This window comes from Macrotis lagotis, chromosome 7, assembly GCF_037893015.1.
Source record: "Macrotis lagotis isolate mMagLag1 chromosome 7, bilby.v1.9.chrom.fasta, whole genome shotgun sequence".
Lineage (NCBI taxonomy): Eukaryota > Metazoa > Chordata > Mammalia > Peramelemorphia > Peramelidae > Macrotis > Macrotis lagotis.
In genome coordinates this window covers 107,755,882-107,783,567 of record NC_133664.1, presented here as the reverse complement: position 1 = coordinate 107,783,567, position 27,686 = coordinate 107,755,882, and the positions used below count along the sequence as shown (strand labels likewise).

The 27,686-nt window shown below is 37.2% G+C and overlaps 1 protein-coding gene across 5 annotated transcripts in view; it reads right to left on the bottom strand.

The window, feature by feature from the left end:
- The window catches only part of BRAF (B-Raf proto-oncogene, serine/threonine kinase), a 190,450-nt gene extending 163,037 nt beyond the window's left edge, over window positions 1–27,413 (bottom strand). For 2 of the 5 annotated variants that reach the window (XM_074193545.1, XM_074193548.1), the window contains exon 1: window positions 27,246–27,409. In XM_074193545.1, the coding sequence (XP_074049646.1) occupies window positions 27,246–27,371 (126 nt within the window). In that variant the 5' untranslated portion in view covers window positions 27,372–27,409. Of the gene's footprint in view, window positions 1–27,245 lie in introns of all 5 variants that reach the window. The other 3 variants (XM_074193547.1, XM_074193549.1, XM_074193546.1) reach the window with 3 other exon arrangements.
- Window positions 27,414–27,686: the final 273 nt, after the last annotated feature.

Here is a 27,686-nt window from a genome sequence, read left to right as displayed (position 1 = left end):
ATGTAGGTAGGCTAGCTACATTAGCATTAGGCTTCACCAGACTGTCTAGAAGAAAAAAATAAATCCCTAACAAGTGTTAGGGATGTAGTTAGAGGGTTGACAGTGCATCTGTGGAAGGACTGGAGAATTAAAACTAGTACTCCAAAGCATGTCTCTATGTGTGTGTGTGTGTGTGTGTGTGTGTGTGTGTGTGTGTGTGTGTATGGCCACACATACATACATATATAAGTAAAACTTCAGTAATGTTCACATCATCCTTCTATAAAGCTGAAGCATGGACTTTAACTACCCATATATGATAAACTTTAAGTTTTATGTACTATAGAATATACAAGAGTTTCAGAATGTTAAAAAAAAATAACCCAAGAGAATCTGACTTCAACTTACATTTCTAACTTTATTTCCCACTACTATTCTAAAGAACTTTCTTTCCCCAGTCTCTAAACAAAGGAAATTACTTTTTGTTCTCCAAATAGGTTGTATTTGCAACTCTATTGATCTTATATGTTCACACTCCTTTCCCTGCTTTCAGTGTATACTCCATCTATCTAAATTCTCCTTGACTTTAAGGACCAAATAAGTCTTCTTTCTTCCATGAAGCTTTGCCTGAATACTTGGACCTTCAATAATTTCTCCCCAATGTGAATGTCACCTATACCACTCATTAGACATTTAAACCATATAATAATAATAATAATAATAATAATAATAATAATAATAATAATAATAATAATAATAATAATGATAATGATAATAATGATAATGATAATAATGTTTGTCCTTCATTTTAAAAGAAGACCACAGCATCAGGGAAGTAATGCCATGACAAGCAGTTAAACTGGATTTGAGTATGTGTGTGTGTGTGGGGGGGGGGGGGGAACTATGCAAAGTCATCAGCCTCATTTTCTCCTCCAGAGTCATCTGGGTCCAGTAGCCAGATATAAATCAGAATGACTGCAGGTGGTCCTAGATACTAGGCAATTAGGGTTAAGTGGGTCACAGCTACTAAGTGTCAAGTGTCTGAGGTTGGATTCAAACTCCCATCTTCCTGGCTTCAAGGCCAGTGCTCTATCCACTGTGCCACCAAGCTGCCCTAAACCATATACTACCTTAAGTCTGTCACATATTCACAACTACTTCTACCATGGCATAGTGCTAGATGGTATAGGCTGCCAAGTACTCTGCCTTCAACTTTCTCTATTACCCGGTTCAACTTAACTTCCCACTTGCAAAACTGCCACAGTCTCAACTCTGGAACAAAACCCTAGTCCCAGAAAGCAGAAATATAATTTCTGAATTTCCTAGTTTAACAAAGAAGGTGCCAATGACTCTAGTTCTGACCTTGGTGTCTTAGCCCTGGTTACTTACTGCTAGTCAGACCAGACCCCAGGTCACTCGCATCATGAAACACCAAATATTGCTATGTGAACTGTCCAAATGTTTGAATTTCTACCACTACAAGCCATTTGGGCTTTCTAGGATCATTGGCTTAAACCTTGCTTAGTTCTGAAACCCTAGATCCTGGACTCTTCTTAGGCTACATCTAACAAAACTTTTGCTATAATCTGTCCTTTTCTCCATGGATTAATCTCTTCAGTTCGGTATCCATTTTTAGAAAGATTACTGTATTCTTATCCCTTCAATGCCTATCTCTTCTTCCACAATTCCAGACTCAAACTTCATCTGAACATACAGGTCTGACTTGATTCCTGATTCCTGGTCTTCTCTTAGTGTATGGGAGACAAGCAATATATATTTGGTGAAACAATGAAAACCATTAGGGCAGACTTTTTTTTCCTGACTTTTCCATGGGGTTAAGTGACTTGCCCCACTTTTCCATGAATAATTAGAATAGCTTAGATAAGAAAAACTTTAAAATCCTATTTCAAGTGTTTAGATGCAAAATATGTTGTTATATATTTAGATAAAAGGTAAAAAACTTTCAGTAAAAGATAATGCTTTTAGATGACTTATAGAGCTTGATATAACATGGTTCTGTGTTTGAGGCTTACGAACTGATCAAAAGTGATTAAGAAAAAAAAGGAAAATTAAGAGAGAACATAATAGTGATCTTCAGTATGTGGAATAGGAAACAGAATTTTCTGCCTGGTCCTAAAAGGCAGAACTTGGAACAATAGGTAGCAACTGCAAACATACAAATTTAACTTAATATATTTTGCAAGTTTATAAAACTTCCTGATACTTAAGAGATATTCAAAAGGGCTGCCTCAGAACATAGTTGGTTCTCCCTCACATGAAGACATCAAATACAAACTGAATGATCACTAAACAGGTCTGTTACAGGGGAAATAATTTTCTTTTCAAAATTTAGTAATTTTTTCAATTACATTTTTAAAATGTTTTATTTCTTCCCATACAAAAACAATTTTTACCATTCATTTAAAAAATTTTGGAATTCCAAATTCTTTCCCTCCTCTACTTTCCCTGAGACAGTAAACAATTTGATGCAGGTTTTATAAGAGCCATCATGCAAAACGTATTTCCTAGATATTTCCTATGTCATGTTGTAAAAGAAAACAAATCAAAACAAAAACCCACAATAAAAATAAAAAGTGAAAAATATTTTGCTTTGATCTGCATTCAAGCTCTATCAGTTAGTTCTCTCTCTCTCTCTCTCTCTCTCTCTCTCTCTCTCTCTCTCTCTCTCTCTCTCAGTAGACAGCATTTTTCAGAGTAAGTCCCTTGGAACTGTCTTGGATCATTGTATTGTGAGAATAGCTAAATCATTCATAGTTGATCATCATACAATATTGCTGTTACTGTATGCAATGTTCTACTAGTTCTGTTCACTTCACTTTGTATCAGTTCATAAAGTCTTTCCAGATTTTCTGAAAACATCCTACTCATTTCTTTTTTAATTTTTAAAAAGTTTTTTAGGTTTTTTTGGCAAGGCAATGGGGTTAAGTGGCTTACCCAAGGCCACACAGCTAGGCAATTAGGTGTCTGAGGCCTGGATCTGAACTCAGGTACTCCTGACTCCAGGGCCAGTGCTCTATCCACTGCACCACCTAGCTGCCCCTCATCATTTCTTATAGCACAATAATATTCCATTACAATCATATACCATAACTAACAAGTCATTCCCCAGTGGTCATCTCCTTGATTTCCAATTCTTTGCCACATAAAAAGAGCTGCTGAAAATATGTCTTTTACAAATAGGTCCTCCCCTCTATATTGAACATTAAAAAATATATATATCTTTGGGTTACCAACTAGTGGTGGTATTGCTGGTTCAAAGGCTATATATACACACAGTTTTATAGACCTATGGGCACAGTACCAATTTGTTCTCCAGAAAGGTTGGATCAAGGGGCTGCTAGATGGTACAGTGGATAGAGCACCGGCTCTGGAGTCAGGAGGAACTGAGTTCAAATCCAGCCTCAGACACTTAATAATTACCTAGCTGTGTGACTTTGGGCAAGTCACTTAACCCCATTGTCTTAAATTTAAAAAAAAAATTATAAAATGGAAAGGTTGGATCAGTTCTTAACTGACCAAGAGTACATTAGTGTATCAATTTCCCCCCATCCCTTCCCTTCCCTTGCCATTTTCATTTTCTGCCGTATTAGACAATCTAATGGGTATGAGGTGGTACTTGAGAGTTGCTTTAATTGATACTTCTCTCATCAAGAGTGGTTTTGAGCATTTTTTAATGACTACTGATAGCTCTGATTTTCTTCATCTGAAAATTGTCTGTTCATATCCCTGGACCACTTAACTGTAAACTGCTATTTTTTTCCAGTTAATAATAATTTTTCAAATTACTTGTAAAGATAGTTTACAACATTCATTTTTTAAAATTTATTTGGTTTTTCTTTAATTTGACAATTCTTTCCCCATTTAGCTTCCCTCCCCCCACTCCCCCACAGAAGACAATCTGATAGTCTTTACAATGTTTCCATGCTATACATTGCTCAAAATTGAATGTACAACATTCATTTTGTAAGAGTTTGAGTTCCAATTTTTTTCCCTCTCTTCCTTTCCTCTCCCCCCCTTCCTAAGACAACAAGTGATTGATAGGTTATACATGTACAATTAATTTAAGCATATTTCCATATTACTCATGCTGTAAAAGAATCAGAACAAAAAGGAAAAAGCCACAAGAAAAATTTTTTTAAAAAAGTGAAAAATCTTTTGTTTTACACATTCAGACTCTATACTTCTTTGTCTAGATGTGGATGGCATTTTCCATCACGTCTTTTTTTTTTTTAATTGAAGGTAATAATCTTTGGTCTCTGTTGAAACTCCACAATTCTTTCTTTGGATACAGATGGTATTCTCCATCACAGATATCCTAAAATTGTCCCTGATTATTGCACTGATGGTATGAGCAAGTCCATTAAGGTTGATCACTCTGCCCCCCCCCCCTTTTTTAGATTTTTCAAGGCAATGGGGTTAAGTGGCTTGCCTAAGGTCACATGGCTAGGTAATTATTAAGTGTATGAGGTCGGACTTGAACCCAAGTACTCCTGACTCCCAAGGCTGGTGCTCTATTCACTGCGCCACCTAGGTGCCCCATCTCCCCCATTTTGCTGTTACTGTATACAATGTTCTTCTGGTTCTGCTCATCTCATTCAGCATCAGTTCATGCAATTCTTTCTAAGCTTCTCTGAAATCTTCCTGGTTTCTAACATGAACAATAGCGTTCCATCACATATACCACAATTTGTTCAGCCATTCCCCAACTGATGGACGTTCCCTTGATGTCCAATTTCCAACCACAAACAGAGCTGCTATGAATATTTTTGTACAAGTATTAAAAATCTTCTGATAAGAGTTAAGTCTATTATAGCTGATTATCACCCAAATTTGCTGTTATTGTGAACAATGTTCTCCTGGTTCTACATACTTCATTCAGTATCAGTTTATGTAAATTTTTCCAGGTTTTTCTGAAATCTGCCTGCTCATTATTTCTTATAGAATAACAGGATTTTCCAACATTCATAATCCATGACTTGTTCAGCCATTCCCCAGTTGAGGGGCATCCCCTCAATTTCCTAACTTTGCCACTACAAAAAGAGCTGCTATGAATATTTTTGTATATGAGGGTCCTTTCCCATTTCTGATGGTCTCTTTAGGAGACCTAGGAGGGGTGTTTCTAGATCAAAATTTTATAACCTTTTGGCCATAGTTCCAAGTTGACTTGTATTCTTATAAATTTGACTCGGTTCTCTAAGTATTTGAGAAATGAGGCCTTTATCAAAGAAATTTGCTGTAAAAATTCTCCCTTCCCCATCCCCAGTTTTCTATTTTTTTCTAATCCTGGCTACAGTAGACTTGATTGTACAAAAGCTTTTTCATTTAATATAATCAAAATTATCCATTATATATCCTGGAATGTTCTTTATTTTTTGTTTGATCATAAATTCTTCCCTTATCCATAGATCTGACCAGTAAACCACTCCATGCTAGTTTGTTTATGGAATCATCCTTTATGTCTAAATCATATAATTCACTCTCCTATCCATGTCACTGTACAGATGAGTTCATCCCATTCACATTCACAGTTATGATTACTATGGTCTTTCTCTCCATCCTACTTTTTCTTTCTTTCTTCTTCTCTCCTTTCACCCTGTCTCTCTCCTCAAGTGTTTTGCTTCTGACCACTGCCTCTTCAATTCATCCTTCCTTCTATCAGTTCCACTCTCCTCTATTCCCTTTCCTTTCTACTTCTCTGTAGGGTTAGTTTATAATTGAGTGTTTATGTTGTTCCCTCTTTGAGTCAATTTTGATGAGAGTAAGACTCCAGCATTGACCACTGTCCCCTTCCATCTTTCCATCCAGAAGAGCAGTGATCACACTTCTCTTTAGATTGTACTACTATGGGAGAACTGAAAACTCCTGAAAAGTTCTTTTTTATGTGAAATAATTTACCACCACCACCACCCCCGTTCTATCATTCCCATCTCCTAGTGCATCCTTATTTATCACCCTTTTATTTTGTTTTTTTTTGAACATCATCTTATCATGGTTAATTCACACCTGTGTCCTCTGTCTTTGTATTCTCCTCCTAATTGCCTCAATGAGAAAGCTTTAGAAGATACAAGTATTATTTTCTTCTATGGAAATGCAAACAGTTTAATCTTATCGAATCCCTTGATTTCTCTTTCTGCTTATCTTTCTATGCATTTCTTCAGTTTTGTGTTTGAATGTCAAATTTTCTATTTAGCTCGAGTTTTTTCGTCAGGAATGCTTGAAAATCCTATTTCATTAAATAATTATTTTCCCCCAAGGATTATATTGTTAGGTGATTCTTAGTTTTAATCCTAGCTCCTTTCCTTCCAGAATATCATTTCCCAAGTCCTCCTATTATTAAATGGAAAAGTTACTAAGTCTTCTGTTATCTTGATGGTAGTTCTACAGTATCTGAATTATTACTTTCTGGCTACTTATAATATTTTCTCCTCTGGGAGTTCAGGAATTTGGTTATATAACATTCCTGAGAATTTTCATTTTAAGCTCTCTTTCAGGGGAATACTTTCAATTTCTATTTTATCCTTTGTTTATCAGGGAAATTTTCTTTGATAATTTCTTTAAAGATGACATCTAGTTTCTTTCATGTAGTTCATTAATTCTTAAATTATCTCAACTTGATCTATTTTCCAGGTTAGCTATTTTTTCAATGAGATATTTTCTTCTATTTTTCTTCTTTCAATTTTTTTTGTTTGTTTTTGGGTTTGTTTTTTTTTGGCAAGACAATGGGGTTAAGTGACTTTCCCAAGACCACATAGCTAGGTAATTATTAAATGACTGAGGCTGGATTTGAACTCAAGTCCTCTTGACTTCAGGGCCAGTGCTCCATCCACAGTTTCACAGAGCTGCCCTGATTTTGTTTTATTGTTTCTTAATATCTCATGGTATTGTTAGCTTACATTTGTCCAGTTCTAATTTTTGAGAATTATTTTCTTCAGAGAGCCTTTGCACCTCCTTTTCCACTTGGTCAATCCTACTTTTTTAAGGAGTACTTTTTTTGGTGCCTTTTTGGATTTTTTTTTTCCATTTTTGCCCCTCTTTTGTCATTTGGCCTATTCTTTTTTTTAAAAGTTTTTATTTTCTTCAGTATTTTCTTATGATTTTTACTAAATGGGTGACTTTTTTTTATGGCTTTCTTTCATCACTCATTTCTTTTTCCCCAATTTTTCCTCTATTCCAATTTGATTGAGCTCTTCCAGGAATTGGGGGGGGGGGTGAGATCAATTCACATTTTTCTTTTAGGTTTTCCATGTAGCTCTTTTGACACTGTTGTGCTCTGAGTTTGTTTTCATCTTCCTTTTTGTTGTTTGCTTTTTTTTTTTCCAAGTCTACTTTATATCTTAAACTATGTTAGAGTTGGACTCTGCTCCAAGAATGGAGGGGAAACTGCCCAAGCTTCAGATTTTTTTGTACTGCTGTTTTCAGAGTTAATTCTTCCACAGTAGTACAATCTAAAGTGATGTGTGGTCAATGCTCTCCTGGTCTGTGACTGATCACAAGCACTCTTTCCTACCCTAGAACTACATCCAACTAGATCCTGATAGGACTCCTCCTCATTCTGTGACTGTGATTCAGAATCACATAAGGGCAATGCAACAGTTTTGCTCCCTGTGTCAACAAAGAATCTCTGACATCTCCTGACCAATCATCTAACATCTTTACGGTCTATGGGCTGAGAGCTCCAATAGTCATCATTGCTGTGTTCTGCACTAGACTCTGCTCCATTTTCACCCCAGTGAGACAGACCTTTCCTGCCAACCTTTTAAATTATCATGGGCTAGAAAATTGTTTCACCTCATCCTTTTGTTGGTTCTGCCACTTCAGAATTCATTTTGAGGCATTTTAACATTGTATGGAGAGGAATTTGGGAGAGTTCAGGTAAATTCTTGCTTTTACTCTGCCATCTTGACTCTACCCTGAATTAGTAGAGGGAGTCATTTCCAGGAAAGGGTTAGACTAGAAAGGCTTAGGGTCTCTTTCAACCTCTATTATGCAATAGCACACTCTATGGGTCAAGAAAGTTTCCTTTTAGAAAGTTAGTCTCATTGCTAAAAGTCTCTTTCCTCTCCAATTCATTCTCTATACATCCTTAAAACTCGTTTAAATATGATTATATCATTCCCCTGCTCCAGAGGCTTTAGTGTTACCCTAGTGTCTCTAGGATAAAATATAAACTACTCAAGCTGAAAATGGAAGGGTTCTACAACCTGACCCCAACTTATCTTTCCAGAAGAATCATTATCATTTACACACTAGGGTTCAGATAAACAGGACTACTTATTATTCCCTACAACATTCCATGTTATCCACATTCTCTAGTATTTTCAAAGAGGTAAATTTAAAAACATACTAAACTTCCTTACTTGAGATGTCTGAAATAAAGTCTCTTCCCCTTCTCACTACAACTTTAGAAAGTCTCTTAGCTTTGTTTGATGTTCTGCTCAGGGTCCACTTCGTACACCAGACGCTTCCCAAATCTATCCAGAGGTTTTGTGTTCTCCTTCCCTAGTTACTTTGTATTTGTTTGGTATATATATTTTGTATTTATAGATCTGCCAAAATGTAAGAGACATCCAGTAGAATTGAAGCTCCTTGGAGACAGGAACTCATTTCTGTTCTATCTCCAGAATCTGACACAGTACTTCACATGCTGCTGCTGCTTAGTAGATGTTTATGGAATTAAAATGAATTCAGTTAATAAAAATGGAAAATTTCAGTCAACAATGTGATCAGACTCCTAAGAAAAGTGAATACAATTTTAGGCTATATAAATACAAGGATAGTGTCAAGTCCATGTCAAATAACAGTTCTACTATTCCCTGAGCTGATGAAATGACAACCAGTAATTGTGGACATGTTTTAAAAGGGGACACTGATAAATGACAGTGATGAGTAGAAAATCAGCATCATCTGATGTACTATTTTAAAACTAAGCAGTTTATTTCATGGAGAAGAGAAAATTAAGGGAATATCACCTGATAGCTATCTTCAAATTGCTAAAGAGCTTTTATAGACCCGCTACTGGGTCTATACCCTTAAGAGATTATGAAAAATGGTAAAAACATCACTTGTACAAAAATATTCATAACAGCCCTGTTTGTGGTGGCAAAGAATTGGAAATCAAGTAAATGTCCTTCAATTGGGGAATGGCTTAGCAAACTGTGGTACATGTATGTCATGGAACACTATTGTTCTATTAGAAACCAGGAAGGACGGGAATTCAGGGAAGCCTGGAGGGATTTGCATGGACTGATGCTGAGTGAGATGAGCAGAACCAGAAAAACGCTGTACATCCTAACAGCAACATGGGGGTGATGTTCAACCTTGATGGATTTGCTCATTCCATCAGTGCAACAATCAGGGACAATTTTGGGCTGTCTGCAATGGAGAATACCATGTGTATCCAGATAAAGAACTGTGGAGTTTGAACAAAGACCAAAGATTATTTCCTTTAATTTGGAAAAAAAAATCTGATATCTTATTGTCTGATCTTGCTATCTCTTATACTTTGTTTCTTCCTTGAGGATATGATTTCTCTCTCATCACACTCAATTTGGATCAATGTACAACATGGAGACAATGTAAAGACTGATAAAGTGCTTTCTGTGTGGGGGTGGGGGGAGGGAAGTAAGATTAGAGGAAAAATTGTAAAACTCAAAATAAATAAAATTTTTAATAATTAATTTTAATAATTAAATAAAGAGTAAATAGAAAGCTTTTCTCTAACAGATAATGACTTTGTGATTCTGGGGAGAAAAAAAATTGCTTAACTTTTTGATGCCCAAACTAATTCTCTAAGTCTAAATTCTAGAGAGCAACACATGAAGAAAGGGAATTTCCTCCTTATGTCACTGGTGTTGTACTCAAATAGATCTCTGCTGACCACATCCTGATTCAGAAAACTGTAAATGAACATTATCTATGATGTATTTAATTTTTTTTAAAAAAAATTTGTTAAATATTTTTCAATTATATTTCAAATTGGTTCAGGCTGCCCTCTCCTTGTAACTTCAGTAAGTTTGACAACTCTGCCCATTGATGAGAAAAGGAAGCAGGATAATATGGAGATGAATGTATTAATCTTAAGATGATAAATGAATTATAAGGATCCTTAAAAGCTCTTCTGCCCAATCATATCATTTTAGAGATGGAGGCCCAAAGTGATGAAGTAATTTGTCAAGATAATAAATAGAACTGGCATTCCAAAGCCAATATGCTACAAAGCTTCCCACTAGAAGATGGATTTTCAAGTAGAGAATGCCAGGTTTTAATTGATTCCATAAGATTTCATCAATACTGAAGAGTCAGGTGAATAGTAAAAGTGAGGCAAAAACCTAAGAATCATTTTTAACTTTTTCTTCTTTATTTCCTGGAACCAGTTAGCCACTAGATCAATTTTTCCTTTCCCAGCCCAACCTCTATCCCCAAATTAAGCATGAGAGTGTGTCCCAAACTTTTGAGGAAAATATTTTGTCCCAACTATTCTTATTTTACAATTTTAGAACATATTTCTACCTAAAGCTAATGAACTCTGGCCGGTAATTGTTATCAATGGGGAGCACACTGGAGAGAGCAAGCGTATTAGACAACATACTAGATTCCTGAGGGAAGAAGTTGTAGCCATACTCTGAGGACCTGAGTTGCTAATCCAGGTGAGAGCTCTGAAGCAGTCTTAGAGGGAGTGCTACAAGCAGCAGTCCATTCTCTTGTATCCATATACTTTCTTTTTTTTTTAGGTTTTTTTTTTTGCAAGGCAAATGGGGTTAAGTGGCCCAAGGCCACACAGCTAGGTAATTATTAAGTGTCTGAGAGTGGATTTGAACCCAGGTACTCCTGACTCCAGGGCCGGTGCTTTATCCACTGCGCCACCTAGCAGCCCCATCCATCTACTTTCTACCTTCCACTTCCCTAACTCATAATTATTTGTTTTTAGTCTCACCTATCTTCCAATTCATCACACACACACACACACACACACACACACACACACACACACACATACACTTTCTCAACTGTTATTTAAGGCTTTCTAATGTGATCCTATCTTCTCTTGTTAAATGTGTCTCCTAGTTTTCCTCACAATGCCCCAAACACATCATACATCAACTTTAGCTTATGTAGTTTCCCACTTCTGGCAGACTCTGCTCCTTCCTCTCTCAAAATCTAATCTAGCAATCAAGGTCCAGTCATACTCTACCTTTTCCAGCAAATGCTATGCATATCCCCTTTATATGAACTCCAATGTCACCCACTTTTGTCCTTAATAACAAGTTTTATATTATTATTTATCTATTTCATGCATGTATGTCTTACCTTCTCAATCTCATTACAAACTCCAGGTAGGTAAGTATTCAGTCTTACATTTCATTTAATAAAGCACTATACAAATACCAAGTGTTCAGTAAATAATGAATGAATAATGAATGTTAGCACCACAAAAATGCACTGGAGGAAACAATGGAAGAGCCAAGAATTATAAAAAGGAGAAAACTGTTCAAGGAGAGCAAATGCCTACAATAAGGTAACAATGATAGGAAAAAGGAAAGAGGCAAATAGTAGGAGGGCAAAGAGCAGAAGTTGACAACTATTCCATCACATAATGTAAAGGACAGAGATAACTTTAAGACTGCACTAATTTTCCTGGCTTGAAATGACACAGATGTTGGAGCTGCCCACAGTGATAAGAGAAATAGAAATCACAGGAGAGAATCCTGGGAGAAAAAGCATAAGTTTGATCTTCAGCACATCTGAGTTGAGACAGGTTATCACATCCCCAAAGGTTTTACGAGCAGAACATTACATTGGGGCAGTGACGATTCAAGGTAGTTTATATTTCATGGATTTCATATTTATGAATCATAATTGAAATCATATTAGATGGTTTACTGTGTACATTTCATTTTGGTCTGCCTCTCATGCTGCCTAACATATGCATGGAATCCTATCTTACTAAGTGGCTCACTACTAAAAGTCAGCTACTTCTTAATTTGGCAATAATCATTTTCAATTCTACCCTTAAGGACTTAATTAATATGTAGATGGAACACAGTGTGTTTAAGAAATCTATGGAGGGTAAAGCGCCGGCCCTGGAGTCAGGAGTACCTGGGTTCAAATCCGGTCTCAGACACTTAATAATTACCTAGCCGTGTGGCCTTGGGCAAGCCACTTAACCCCATTGCCTTGCAAAAACCTAAAAAAAGAAAAAAAATCTATGGAGGGGCAGTTAAGTGATACAGTAGATAGAGTACTGGCCCTGGAATCAGGAGAACCTGAGTTCAAATCAGGCCTTAGACTCTCAATAATAACTACTTAGCTGTGTGACCTTCAACAAGTCATTCAACTCCATTGCCTTACAAAAAGAAACAAAAAAAATCTATATAATGATCACAAAGTTAAAATAAATGTTAAAATAAAAACTAAATATAACATGATTCTCATCACTAACTACACAGTGAAGACATATTAACCAAAGTTAATACTTTGATGAAAGTTCAGTTTTGCTCAATTGATCATCTCTTTTATATGGAGAATATTAAGAATTCTAAAAATGATTTTCTATAGTTACTTCTAGATTACAAAACATTCTCCTAAAGTAAAAAAAAATTTCTTAAAGTCAAATTTAAAGATTTGTGAAATCTTCTGTCAATCCTGAAAATTGGCAGCAAATATTTCATCTGTATTTTATATACAAGTGTATTTTATATACAAGATAATTACATTATTTCATGTAATATCATTATCTTTCCATATCCTATGGCACTCACCTGCCATCTCTATGGTTACTTCCAGCTCTAGAATTTTAAATTTTCTTCTACAAATATAAAAAATTAAAAAAAATTATATTGCAAAGGAATGTTCATGATAGCATAGAAAGAGATAGCATATGCTACAGCAGGAATCAGAGAACTAGAGAATGAAGTGACCTGGGTTCTAGTCTCCACTCTGCCACTGATTCATCATGTGACCTCTGGTCTTCAGTCTTCTTACCCTGACTGATGTGTAATCAGCTTGTAAGATAGGCTGGAGCCAAGACCATATAGGATTTTGAATGCTAGAGTTAATTCAGATTTTAGCCTATAGAGAATGGAGTCACTGCAGCTTTCAAAGTCCATCCATCAGGAGCACAGTCAGATGTATGTTGTAATACATGAACCCTTTATACTTCCTCTCACCAAATGATCTGACTTTTCACTTAACTAAGAGAATACATGCTCAGCTCCCTCTTACCCCCAACTTCACACCTAAAAATCCATCTTTTCTCTTATTTATATCTGGCCTGATAGACTGAAGGAATGAGCTTTCTCCTTGTCAAGGACAATTTCTCTATGTATGCCCTGGAATCTTCGCTCTATCCAACTATCTATCTTAAAACAAAATTTAAAAACTCTTCATTTGGGGCAGCTAGGTGGCGTAGTAGATGGAACACGGGCCCTGGAGTCAGGAGTACTGGAGTTCAAATGCGACCTTAGACACCTACCTGTGTGGCCTTGGGCAAGCCACTTAACCCTGTTGCCTTGCAAAAAAAAAAAAAGACTTCATTTAAGGCTGCCATCCCCTAAAACTATAATCCTTTACTCATTTTGCCTTTCCAAACCATAGTCCTAGAAAAATTTGACTTTACTCATGGCCTTCACTTATCTCCTTGAAAGTTGAATTACATTTTGCATAGACAAAACCACTGTAACCAAGATCAAAAGAAATGTAGTAAATTGGGAAACAATTTTTACAACTAGTATTTCTGACAAGGGACTCAATTTTAAATATACAGAGAACTGAGTCAAATTTTCAAAAAAACCAAGCCATTCCCCAATTGACAAATGGTCAAAGGATATGCAAAGGCAATTTACAGATGAGGAATTCAAAGCGATCCATAGTCATATGAAAAATTGCTCTAAATCATTACTTATTTGAAAAATGCAAATTAGGCAGCTAGGTCACACAGTGGATAGAGCACTGGCTCTGGAATCAGGAGTACCTAGTTCGAATCAAATTACCTAGCTGTGTGGCCTTAGGGCAAGCCACTTAACCCCATTTGCCTTGCAAAAACCTAAAAACAAACAAACATATAGAAATGCAAATCATCTCTGAGGTACCACCTCACACCTCTCAGACTGGTCCATAGGAACAGAAAGGACAATGATCAATGCTGGAAGGGATGTGGGAAATCTGGGACACTAATACATTGTTGGTGGAGCTGTGAACTCATCCAACCTTCCTGGAGACATTACACTCAAAGGACAACAAAAATGTGCATACCCTTTGATTCAGCAATACCACTACTTGGTCTATACCCTAAAGAGATTATAAAAAAGCATAAAAACATCACTTATACAAAAATATTCATAGCAGCCCTGTTTGTGGTGGCAAAGAATTGGAAATTAAACGAAATGTCCTTCAATTAGGGAATGGCTTAACGAATTGTGGTACATGTATGTCATGGAACACTACTGTTCTATTAGAAACCAAGAGGGATGGGAATTCAGGGAAGCCTGGAAGGATTTGCATGAATTGATGCTGAGAGAGATGAGCAGAACCAGAAAAACGCTGTACACCCTAACAGCAACATGGGGGTGATGATCAAGCTTGATGGACTTGCTCATTCCATCAGTACAACAATCAGGGACAATTTTGGGCTGTCTGCGATAGAGAATACCATCTGTATCCAGAGAAAGAATTGTGGAGTTTGAACAAACACCAAAGACTATTACCTTAAATTTAGGAAAAAAATCTGATATCTTATTGTCTGATCTTTCTTTCTCTTATACTTTATGCTTCTTTCTTAAGGATATGATTTCTCTCTCATCACCCTCAATTTGGATCAATGTATACCATGGAAACAATGTAAAGACTGACAAATTGCCTTCTGTGAGGATGGGGGGAGAGGAGGTAAGATTAGGGGGAAAATTGTAAAACTCTAAATAAAATTTTTCAAAAAAAATGTTGCATTCCAAACCTGAAAAGCATCAGACCATCCCCACCCTAAGGAAGCTCATAATCTAATGAGTAGAGGGCAAGCAAAGGTCAGAAGATGCCACTACTAGAGGGGAGAATTAGAAAGATGTCTTGCAGAAGTTATGATTTGAGTTAAATCTCAAAGAAGTCGAGGGAAAGAAAGCTTGGCAAGGACAAGTCATCTCTTATCATGTTATTCCCCTCTTCAAAAACCATCTGACTTCTACGCTGGCATTTCAAGCCATCCATATTATTTTAATATTCTTCACATATTCTACATTTCAGCCAAATGGATCTCCTATTCCCTGAAACAAGGGTTCCACAAGCTACTGCTGAGCTTACAGCAAGCAGCCCTGTAATAACTGGATGTTCTCCTTCTTCATCTCCAATTTATTCTCCCTCAATTTAGATACCAGCTCCTCCCCCAGAGCTGCCCAGCAATAAATGCCCTCTTCTTACTTCAAGTTATTTTGTTCTTACTATTGTATATGCTGCCTTCCCCAGCAGATCAAGGGTAAAGGCATATTAAATTTGTTTCTGTATTCCCAGCACCTTGAACCTAGCAGTCTCTTAGTGTTGGTTGGATTTAATATACACTCACTGTATACAAGGGCATATTATCTTTGTGCAGAGGAAGTCTAGATGGTATGGAAGAGAGTTACGAAAATCATGGGTGGAGAACACAAATATCCTCACTGTGTTTAAAACTCTCCCATCCTTTCAAAAAAAATGACCTCTCCATCTCCACTAGCTATCATTATATACCTTTTCTTCCTTTTGTGGATAAAATCCCTGAGAAATTCATCTATAATTGTTGCCTCTATTTCCTTTCTTTTCACTCTCTTTTTAACTTTCTAAGGGCCATTTTTCAACTTCATCATGTAACCAAAACTGCTCTTTTTCTATTACTAATGATCTGTTAATTGACCAATTTAATGACCTTTTTTCCAAACCTCATGCTTCTAAAACTCTCTTGTAGTCTTTTACTTTGTCAATCATTCTTTTCTCTCTAGGTTTCCAAGACACCTCTCTATCCTGAACCTATCCTGGTTCTCTGCCTACGTGTCTGACCACTCCTCAATCTCTTATGCTAGATCTCATCTAGTTCAAGGATCTATCCTACGCCTTCTTCTCTTCTACTTTTATTTATTTCACCTAGTCATCATATCCCATAGTTTCAATTACCATCTCCATGCCATCTACTTTTCAAGTCCTGTTTCCCAATTTCCAGACTCTTAACCTGGATGTGCCATATCTTAAACCCCATTCAGTAACTTTACCCCAAAAGCCTCTGAACCTTTCTGAACTTCCACATTACTGTCTTCCCAGTCACTCAGGCTCTCAACCTAGTTGTTATCCTTGCCTTTGCTGTAGGTCTCCTGTCATATCTAATCTGCTATTGAATCTCATCTATTTAACCCTTTTAACATCACTCAATATGCCTCCTTTTACATTGTAACCACCCTGTGCAGACCCTTACCTCACATCTGGACTAGTGCAATAAGTTATTGGTTGGTCCTTCCCCATTCCAGTTCATTCTCTGACCATGTTAGATCTGTCAGCCACTCTCTCACTTACACATTCACAAAACTCCACTGGCTTCCTCTTACTTCCAGGATCAACTACAAAATTCTCTGGTGTTCCAAGCCTTTCACAACCTGGCCCTACCTTTACAATGTTTTCAAACCTTACTCAGTCCCAAGTATGTAAGAATTCAGTGACCCTGGACTCCTTGCTGTTCCTCCCACAGGACACTCCATCTTCAGGCACTGAGTATTTTCACTGGCTGTCCCTTCTGTCTGGACTACTCTTCCTCCTTGTCTCTTCTCTGGCTTCTACCAAGTCACAGCTAATATTCTGTCTTCTACAAGGAGCCCTGTCTGATTTCTCTTACTGTCAAGTGCCCTCCATCCCTTGATTATTTACAATGCATTCCATATACAGCTGCTTGTGTATTGCCTCCCCCATTGGTTGGAACTTCCATGAGAGCAAATTGTCTTTTCCCTTTTTCTGTGTCCCTAGTTCTTAGCCTATATGTCTGGCAGATAGGAGGAGCTTAATCAATTTTTATTGATTGGTCCTTTTCCCATCAAAGATTAAGGCATCCAAATTTAAGTTCTACAACCAATCATATGAAAATCTTAGCAAGTTGATGGCCTCCTCAAATCCAGGATAAAATGACCTACTGAAATCATGCCTTCTTGAATAGAACTAAAGTTTGGATAATCTACACCTATCTCATCTGCATCTCCTGTCAGACTGGAGGGTTGAATGATGTTGTACCAAACTTTCTCCAAAGTCTTCCTAATTATTCCTTTCTCACTGGCAGCTCTGTTTGGCTTTCACTTCAAAGAACAACACTTCTCCCTCCCCTCACAATTGTTCCCTCTTTTAGCTTCTTTTTATGTGCTGTCTACTCCCCACTAGGGATACTACTTGAAAGCAGGGACCATCTCTTTTTCTCACTTGTAACCCCCAAAATAAACACAGTGCTTAGCACCTAGTATATAGGTGCTTAATAAATATTTATTGAAATGAACTGAAAATTATCTTTAGGAATCATCGGCAGACTGAACTTATCTTTTCCTTTAACTGTGAATTCACAAATAGTAACTACTGAATAAAGGCAAAAATATAGGATACTTTCATAATGAATGGTTATAAAATTACCTTTATACTACAGATTAACAGAAATTATACTAACAAGATCTCTCAAAAAAAAAACCATTTAACTATACCCACTCATCCTAGACACTTTAATCATATTTATTTTTTCAAGCCAAACATAACAGATTTTGCTACTGGTTTTCAGGTGGAAAAAATACTAAAAAACACTCTAAAAAGAATACATATTTAGATTCTAAGTTTTTACCCAGTTTAGGATATGTCATAAAGGACAAAGAATATTTCACAAATTCTTGATCTCAAAAAAATGATCACTACCCTCATTTTTAAGTTAACAATTAAAAAACTAATTAAAAAACATTAAAAGGTTTCCTTTAAAATAGGTAAGTTTAGAGTGGAGCCAAGAGGGAAGAACGAAGGCAGGAAATCCTAGAAGCTCTCCCTCAGAATACTTTGAATGCCTTAAAATTGTGACTCTAACCAAATTCTAGAGTGTGAAACCTACAGAAAGACTGAGTGAAACAATTCTACAATTTTCCAACCCAAATCGACTTGGAAGAGCTGCAGGAAGGGTCTGTTCCACATGGTTTGGAAAGGGTCATAACGCAGCATGGGTGCACCAGAGCGAACCAGCTCCAGTCATGCAGAACCAGTCCAGATGGTACCTGAGTCCCTGGGGGCTCTTGGGTCCATGGTAGCAGGGTGGTTTCCAGATCCCTCAACCCAGGGATTGCCAAGGACAACTTGGGCAGCAGGAAAACTCTGCTGTACCATAGTGAGCTCAGAGCCCAGACCAGCACAGGCCTCAGTGCAGCCCCAGGCCCAGGAACCTGTAGAGTCACCAGCAGCTCCATCCAGAGTACGCAGCCCACAGGTGGTAAGGGGGCTGGGGGAAACTGCAGAGGTCTTTCCACTGTTCCTTTGCCCATTCTCAGATCCAGTTGCAGTCTGGGGCCCCACAGAGGAATGGGGACCCTCCTGAGTCCCAGGGCAGAGGGGAGAGTACTTGTGGTCATCTACAGACCAGGGCCCAGGCCAGAAAAACATTCAGAGCCTCTCATAACATAATGAAGGAATCAAGGTGTATGGGGGGGGGGGGGTTTAAAACAGCTGCAAAAACTCTCAAAAGCTTGGGAAAGTACATCATCCACCCTCAAGTCATAGGCTGGGGACATAAGAAAACAACAGAAGAAAAAGAATCTGACCACAGACAATTACTTTGGTCCCTTGGAGGATCAAAATACACGCTCAGAAGATGACAAAGTCCAAGTTCTATATCCAAAGCCTCCAGGAAAAATAGGAATTGGTCTTAAGCTATGGAAGAACTTAAAAAGATTTTGAAAATCAAATAAGGGAGGTCGAGGAAAAATTGGGAGGAGAAATGAAAGTGATGCAAGAAAATCATGAAAACCAAGTTAGCAGCTTGGTGAAGGAGATAAAAAAAAAACACTAAAAAAAATAACATTTTAGAATCAATTTAAGTCAAATGGAAAAAACAACCCAAAAGGTCAATGAGGAAAATACCTTAAAAAGCAGAATTGGCCAGCCAAAAAAGGAGATACAAATGCTCTCTGAAGAAAATAATTTCTTCAAATGAAGAATGAGCTAAGGGAAGCTGATGACTTTGTGAGAAATCAAGAAACAATAAAACAAAACCAAAATAAAGGAAAAACTAGAAGAAAATGTGAAATATCTCATTGGAAAATCTGACCTGCAAAACAGATCCAGAAGAGCTAATTTAAAATTTTTTGGGCTATCTGAAAGTCATGACCAGGAAAAGAACCTAGACATCATTTTCTTTTAAAGCCAGGAAAATTGCCCTGGTATCCTAGAAGAAGAAATTAAATAGAAATTGAGGGAATCTACCAATCCCTGAAAGAGATCCCCTCCAAATATACTTCCAGAAAATATTATAGTCAAATTCCAGAACCCTCAAGTCAAGAAGAAAATATTACAAGCAGCCAGAAAGAAACAATTCAAATATCAGGAAGCTATAGTCAGGATGACACAGGATTTTAGGGTTTGTAGGGCTTGGAATATGGATTTCCAGAAGGCAAAAGAGCTTGGAGTACAACCGAGAATCAACTACTCAGTAAAACTCTTTCAGGGAAAAAATGGTCATTCAATGAAATAGGGGACTTTCATACTTTCCTGTTGAAATGACCAGAGCTGAACATAAAGTTTATCTTCAAGTACAAGACTCAGGTGAAGCATAGAGAGGGTGGACGAGAAGGACAAATTATGAGAGATTTAATGATGCTGAACTGCCAATATTCCTGCATGGGAAAATGATACTGATAACTCATATGAACCTTCTTATTTATTAGAGCAATTAGAAGTAGCAGATATAGACAACGTACAGGAGGGAACTGATTATGAAGTTATAGTATAGTATACAGATAGAGGTTAATGGGCAAGAAAGGGAAAGGAGAGGTAGAATGGGTTAAGATATTTCATGTAAAAGAGTCAAGAAAAAGTTTTTGCAATGGAGTGGAAGGGGGGGAAGGTGAGGGGGAATGAGCGAGCCTTCATTCTCATTGGAAGTGGTTCAGAAGAAATAACATATACACACTCAATAGAGAACAGAATTCTATCTTACCCTAGAGGAATAAGGGAAAGAAAGGGATGGGAGAAAGGGGACAGGAGGAGGTGAATGGAGGGGTGTGGGTGCTAGAAGAGAGGGAAGATCGTGGGAGAGGGTAGTCAGATAAAACATACTTTTGAAGAAAGAAAGGGTAAAAGGAGAAAGAATCCTCCTTGAGGATGGGGAGGAATAGGATGGAGGGAAACAGAGGTAGCAATAGCAACTGTGGGAAAAATTTAAGTCCATCAAAGATGAATGATAAAGAATACGATCCATTCCTGGTATCTGAATTAAGACTGAAGTATACTTTTTTTTTCTTTCTCTCACTTAATTTTTCTTGAGGCATCTTTGTGGGGGAGGGGAGATTATGTTTACTTTTACAAGACTTGTAGTAATGTGAAAATAAACAAAATAAAAATAAAAAATTTCTATGAATAGAAATTAAAGAATTTTTCTTTAAAATAAGTTTTTACTTGAAATAAAAATATTATGTATAATAGAAAAAATGATTAGGCTTAAACCATTAAACTATTCTAAAAAGACAATTTATGGAATGACTTAAAAAGTTGAAATGCAATGGAATGATATTCTAAAAAAGTAAGATTTTATAATGGAATGTAAAAAAATGTTCAAAAATCAGTCTTATACTTCTCAGAAAACAATCATATATATGGATTTCAGTTAGTTGTGGGATATGTCCATGTTTCCATACTTCTTCCTTTTCCCCAAACACAAAAAATTAAAATAACTCTGATAGATTATTATACTAGGGAGATTTATGCTAGAGCAACAGCTTTTTCTATAACATTCTCTTTCCTCAAAGTGTTGTGGGTACTCACCAGCAGCATCATACAAATGAAACTGATGCAAGCTTCTGTAGGGCTTCCAGAACATGTGAAGCTAATTACGTTCAAAGCCGCTCACACACTATGTACCGAGGGCTTCCCCAGGGCCAACCAAGGTGGACTGGGAACCTGACTAAGCATCAAGTTCGTTCTGTAGGCACAATCTTGCTGTGGGGGAGGAAGGATGATGATGATGATGATAATGATAGTAATAAAAATAATAATAAATCTTAGGAGAGAAGGTGGTAACCAAAAATAATCTCACAGGGTAGAGGGGAGAAAAATAATTGCTTAATTTCAGGGTGGAGACTGTACTACGACGAGCTTCTTTTGGCGACCAAGCTAATTAAGTATGATAGTAAATTAGGTTGTAGCAAAAAAAAAAAAAACCCCAACAAAATGCCCTTATAAATAAAGCTACCTCCCAGAAAAATTAGCCCAGCCATCAAATGTCTAAAGGAGATAAGAACGATTCTACATTTAGTTCCCATACTAACATTAAGCTATCTAAAACACTATTACTATGCAAATAACAACCTTAGTACACAAGGATTTATTTATTAATGTTTCCAAATAAGTTCATCTATCTTGAACTGAGGACTCCCTCTAACAGATTCTAACTGAACAAAACAAACCAGTGATGAGCAAGATTCTTACAGAGGCTGGGAATAAGTCATTTAAGACTATTTGCATTCAGATAGATGGCATTTATAAGATAAAAATCCTATTAAAAAAACTATAGCCCACAACTCACTTTATTGTTATCACTTTTATCAAAGGGGAAATAACATAAGGCCTTTAAATATATATATATATATATATTAGGCTGTCAGAAAAGGAGTTCATTCACACCAAAAATATAGAAAATAATTTCTCAATCACACAGCAATGCATACCAGTGTATAAAGCACCGGCCCTGGAGTCAGGAGGACCTGAGTTCAAATCCAGCCTCAGATTACTAATACTAAGCTGTGTGACTCTGAGCAAGTCACTTAACTCCATTGCCTTGCAAAAATAAAAATTAAAAAAACAGCAATGCATAATAACAAATAACAACAGTCACTCTACCACAGACTAGGAAAAAACATAATTTATGTAAAATGTTATATTTTAACTATTATCACAATTTTAACATTTAAAATGTATGTAGCCAATTAAGACAAACACCTAGATAATATGAAAACATCAAATGTCACCTAAAACATAATTAAATATTCCAGAAAACAAAAATTCACATCTAAAAGTCTTAGGAGAAGAGAGGAACAGTTAAGATTAGGAAAGATGAGAAAGAACCATTCAACATAACATTCAAGCAGTAAGTTAAATTTCAAGCCAGAGAAAAGGTTATGTTCCTCCCATACCCCTAATATCCCAGTAATGGAGTTCAAGCAAGAAAAGGCACTTCCTGGTTTTAGGAAAAGGAGAGAATCAAATCCCTCCTTAAGAGCTTCTTCTTCCTCCTCTGAGAGATCCTAAAGAGGTAGGTTGCCTTTGAGGGCCAACTAAACAGAATGTTTATTTTAGGGTCCATTCTTTCTCTACAATTTCTCTTCACAAGATGATGCTTTGATTTGGAATCATCACCAAATGTTAAAAAAAAATAATAATTACAGAGACAACACTGAGAATCTTTAGGGAGTATTTCCACTGGAGAGAGGGAATAGACACAAAAAAGAATTCTGAAAACACTAAAGACAAATGAAAAAAGTTTGATGTCAGTTCCTTTCACACTGTGATACAGAAGAGGGAGGTAGAGAACAGTAAATTGATTGATAGTAGGGGAGAGAAAGAGCATAAAAAGGGGAATCCTAGGGCAAAAAATTTACAAACTTCATGCAAAAAAATTTTTCAAAAAGTTATTTTTTCCTGTATAAATTCAAGGTATAAAAGTAACACACCATTTTGTCAAAAAATATTTTATTTATGAAGATTTTTGTTTGTCTTAATAGAAGCCTCTTCCCTTATAAAAGGAATTCATTAACTGAAGTCATTACATTGCCTAAGTATACCTATTCTCTTGGCATCTCTACCTCAACAAGCTCACAAATAGAACTCATTACTCTCATTCTTTCAGTAGCCCAGGTTTCCAACCTTGGAATTATCTTTGACTCTTCTTTGACTTTATGTTAAACCCTCATCATCATCTCAAACCTAGACCACTCCAATAGTCTCCTTGTTGGTTTTCACTGTCTTTCCTCTCTCCAATCCACCTTTCTACCATCTAACACTGACCACCTCACACACTTGTTGAAGAAACTTCCCTTGACTCTACATCATCAAGCATAAACCACAAACCTGTGTTTTGTTTTGTTTTTTACCTGTGTGGTATTTAAAGCCCATCACAAGATCTAAGGAATCTTTTTTCCAGACATATGACATCACTCCCTCTTGAGCACTCTATGGTCTAGTCAAACTGGTCTATTTTTGTTGATGTAGACAGCATCCCCTCTCACCCTCCCTATGTCTTAGAAACCCTCATTGTGGTCAAGACTCAGTTCATTTGCCATTTCCTACAAGGGGCCTTTCCTCAGATGTCAGTGCTACACCTCCCTAAAATTAATTTGTATTTATTTTGGATATACTTTACAGTGTGTATATTTCCTCCCAACAGAACATAAGCTCCTTAAGGGTAGGTACTGTTGTTTTGTTTTGAGCTTCTTTATCCTCTATTGTACAGTAAGCACTATTTTAATAAATGCTTGTTGAAGATTAGAGATGATTTAGGAGAACAATAAAAATAACAAAAATACACTGACATTACACAACTGGTAATCTCAGTATCAGGACAGGTGAGCTGAAATTAACTCTGGGACTAAACAGGAGGTTCCAGAAGTCAGTGTCTCATATCAAAAGTCCATTGCATTCCTAACTGTCCTAAAAAAGCATACTCTTACAGGAGTTCTTCTAAAAAAGATTTTATATATATATATATATATATATATATATATATATATATATATATATATGTATGTTATAGTCTATAACTCTGACTTACTTTCTTGTTCAAACAATATACGAAATTATGTTTACATACAGAACACTAGAAGTTTGTTCATCCCTTGTTCTCAGTTTTAAACTCTTCATTATATACAAGGAACATTTTTCTTTGCTCAATCTCTTTTAATTTTAATTCATAAAAGGAAGATAGTTTTGCCAAATTCTCAACTGACTTCAGTGCATTTCAGTTTTCATTATTTACTATTAATTTCGACAGAAAAGGCATTTACTTGAAATTACTTTCTTCAATGCTGACTACTGTATATTGAAAAGTTATAGTATTCAAAAGATTTATAATAAAGGGGACAAATTTCACATCATTTCAATCGATAACAACTGAATCCCCAAGGACCCAAAACACAGAAAAACTACTCTATGAGAGTGATTTTACAACAGGAAAAAAATGTAAATTTTTCTGGAATTCATTATTTAATCATAAAAACCTGACTTAAAATCAGATAGTCTGTTAAGGTAACACCTTGACAAATTAATTGATCTGATAACAGTAAAATCAAAAAGACTATTGATAGTAAAAATATTATAATCAAATCTTTGGGGCTCCTCAATTTCATAAGAAGTCTTCATTTACTTAAACTGTTTTCCTTTATAGCTTATTAACTTTGAAATAAGGATAACAGCACACAATCAACAAGAATAATGTTAACCCAGAAGCACCTGTGCCATCAGACAAAGACCCATCCAACTTAAGGAAAAAATAGACAGCTAGCCCCTTGTAATGAACCATTAAAAACAATGTCTCCTAAAAATAAATTTCCATGTCAACAGAACAAAGCTGTTTATAAATAAGAAGGAATGTGGAGGTGTGAGGAAGATAAGAGGAAACCTCACCAAGCAGCAAAAGCAGGAAACCACGCAGAATGAATGAAAACTGGGACAAGTGAAAAATGAAAGAATAAGCTGGAAATGAGGAATGGGTTAAGAGTTTTTAATAGGTGGAAAGAAGAAGAAATTAACAGGAATGTTACAGGAAATTAAGTTAAAAGGAAATGGGGGCCTCAGTAACTGAAAATGGTGTAATTCTGTCAAGAGATTTAAGCTAGGTCACAGGGTAGAGGTGGTAATCTTTTGAGCAACAGTATTGAGTTCAAGACAGCGAAGTATGAAAACAGAATGATAGGTTATCAAATGAAGTATTACAGATCATATGAATTTCAAGGTAAAGCAATACAGCATTAAAAACACAGTTGGCTTCAAAAGTTATGAGGAAAGAGTCAAGAAGTTATTAAAGTAAGGAGAGACAAGCAAAAGCTTAATTCTGTAAAGTAAGTTAGATTTCAGGTATTACCTTACTTATAACATATAAACAAAATAATAAAATTTACCTTATAACATATAAAAAATAATAAAATTTACCTCATTTATAAGATACAAAAAATAAAATTTACCTTATTTATAACATAAAATAATCAAATTTATCTTATAACATATAAAAATAATCAAATTTACCTTATTTATAAAATATAAAAATAGTAAAATTTACCCTATTTATAAGATATAAACAAAATAATAAAATTTGCCTGATAACATAAAAAATAATAAAATTTACCTTATTGATAACATATAAAAATAACAAAATTTACCTTATTGATAACATAAAAAATAAAATTTACCTTATTTATAACATAAAATAATAAAATTTATCTTATAACATATAAAAAATAATCAAATTTACCTTATTTATAAAATATAAAAATAGTAAAATTTACCTTATTTATAAGATATAAACAAAATAATAAAATTTGCCTGATAACATAAAAAATAATAAAATTTACCTTATTTATAACATAAAAATAACAAAATTTACCTTATTGATAACATAAAAATAAAATTTACCTTATTTATAACAAATAAATGAAATAATAAAATATACCTTATTTATAACACATACAAAAATAATAAAATTTACCTTATTTATAACATATAAACAAAATAACAAAATTTACCTTATTTATAACATATGAACAAAATAACAAAATTTACCTTATTTATAACATTTACCTTATAATAGATAAACAAAATAATAAAATTTACCTTATTTATAACATAAAAATAATAAAATTTACCTTATAATAAACAAAATAATAAAATTTACCTTGTAATATATAAACAAAATAATAAAATTTACCTTATTTATAACATAAAAATAATAAAATTTACCTTATAATATGTAAACAAAGTAATAAAATTTACCTCATTTATAACATGAAAATAATAAAATTTACCTTATAATAGATAAATAAAATTTACCTTATTTATAACATAAAAATAATAAAATTTACCTTATAATATGTAAACAAGATAATAAATTTTAACCTTATTTATAACATATAAACAAAATAATAAAACTCTTAAAAAAGTCAAGGGAGGGGTATAAAGGAAAGAGAAGACAAAAGGTGAAAACACAGAATGCTCAGGATGAGAGGGGGAGATGGGTGTGAAAGAAAGGACAAGCTCCAACTGCGGGGCCCGGTCCGAGGAGGGGAGATGGAGGGTGAGAGCCGGGGAAACTTTGTGGGACCTCAGCAACTCCAGAGACAATAGTTCAAGGTGTCCAGAGAAATCTGAGGAACTAAAGGAGGGGGCCAAGGGATGCAGTGCGGGGCTCAGCGGGGACCTGGCAGGATGTAAAGCGCAGAGAGCCCCGGGGGCAGAGCTGGGGGGTGGAAGGGGGCGCGGGTCATGCCCCTGCGAGGATGTCAGTGCCAAGGCGGTGCAGAACGAGGGGGGCGGGGGCCGGCTTCTCGGGCTGCCGGGATGGGCAGCCTGGCTTGGCGGGCTGGGAACAGCCCAAACACGGGGGGACAAGTGGGCATGCCCCCCGCCCCATCCCCATCCATCCATCTCCTCCTCCTCCTCCTCCTCCTCCTCCTCACCGCCCCCACCGCGCACTCATTCGGGCGGGCGGATGGGGGGGACCCCCGTCTCCTTCGCGACACCCCCAACTCCACACACACACGCGCCGGGAGTGGGGGGCCTGGGGCCGGCGGCGGGTCGTGACCTTCCGGGGCTCCTCCCCAACTTGTGCTGCCCCCCGCCCCCAGCGGGGCTAGGGGGAGCCCCGTCCCCGGGGGGCCCCCCCCGGTGTTTACGTGAGAGGGGTGCGCGTGCGCGTGCGCGTGCCGGGGGGTCTCCCAGCATCCCGGGTCGGGGGGGGGGGGCGCGGATGAGGGGCCGCCTTCGCCCCCATCCGCGGCGCAGGCGGGGGGAGGCCGGCCGCCTCGGCTCACCTCCTCGGGGATGGCCGGCTCGGCGGAGGATGCGGAGCCGGCGCCTGCCTCGGGATCCATGTCCCCGTTGAAGAGAGCGGGGCCCTGGTCCGCGCCGCCGCCGCCACCGCCGCTCAGCGCCGCCATCTTGTAACCAAGAGCAGGAGCCCGAGCGACCGCGGCTGGGCGGGGAGGAGGAGGGGAGCGTGGGGGAGGGGAGGAGGGCGGGGGCGGGGCCGCGGGGCGAGGCGGGGGGGCCAAGGGGGGCCTCCGCGAGAGCCCGGGCGCGCGTGCGCGCGGCCTCCGGGGCGGGAGCGGGAAGGAAGGGAGCCCGCCGCGGGGCAGGCAGGGAGGCCGGAGCCCGGCGTGACGTCACCCGCGTGGCGTCACGCGGGAGCCCCGCCCCCCGGCGTCACGGCGGCCGCGGCCACGCCCCCAGCCCGAGGGCGCCCCGGCCTCCCC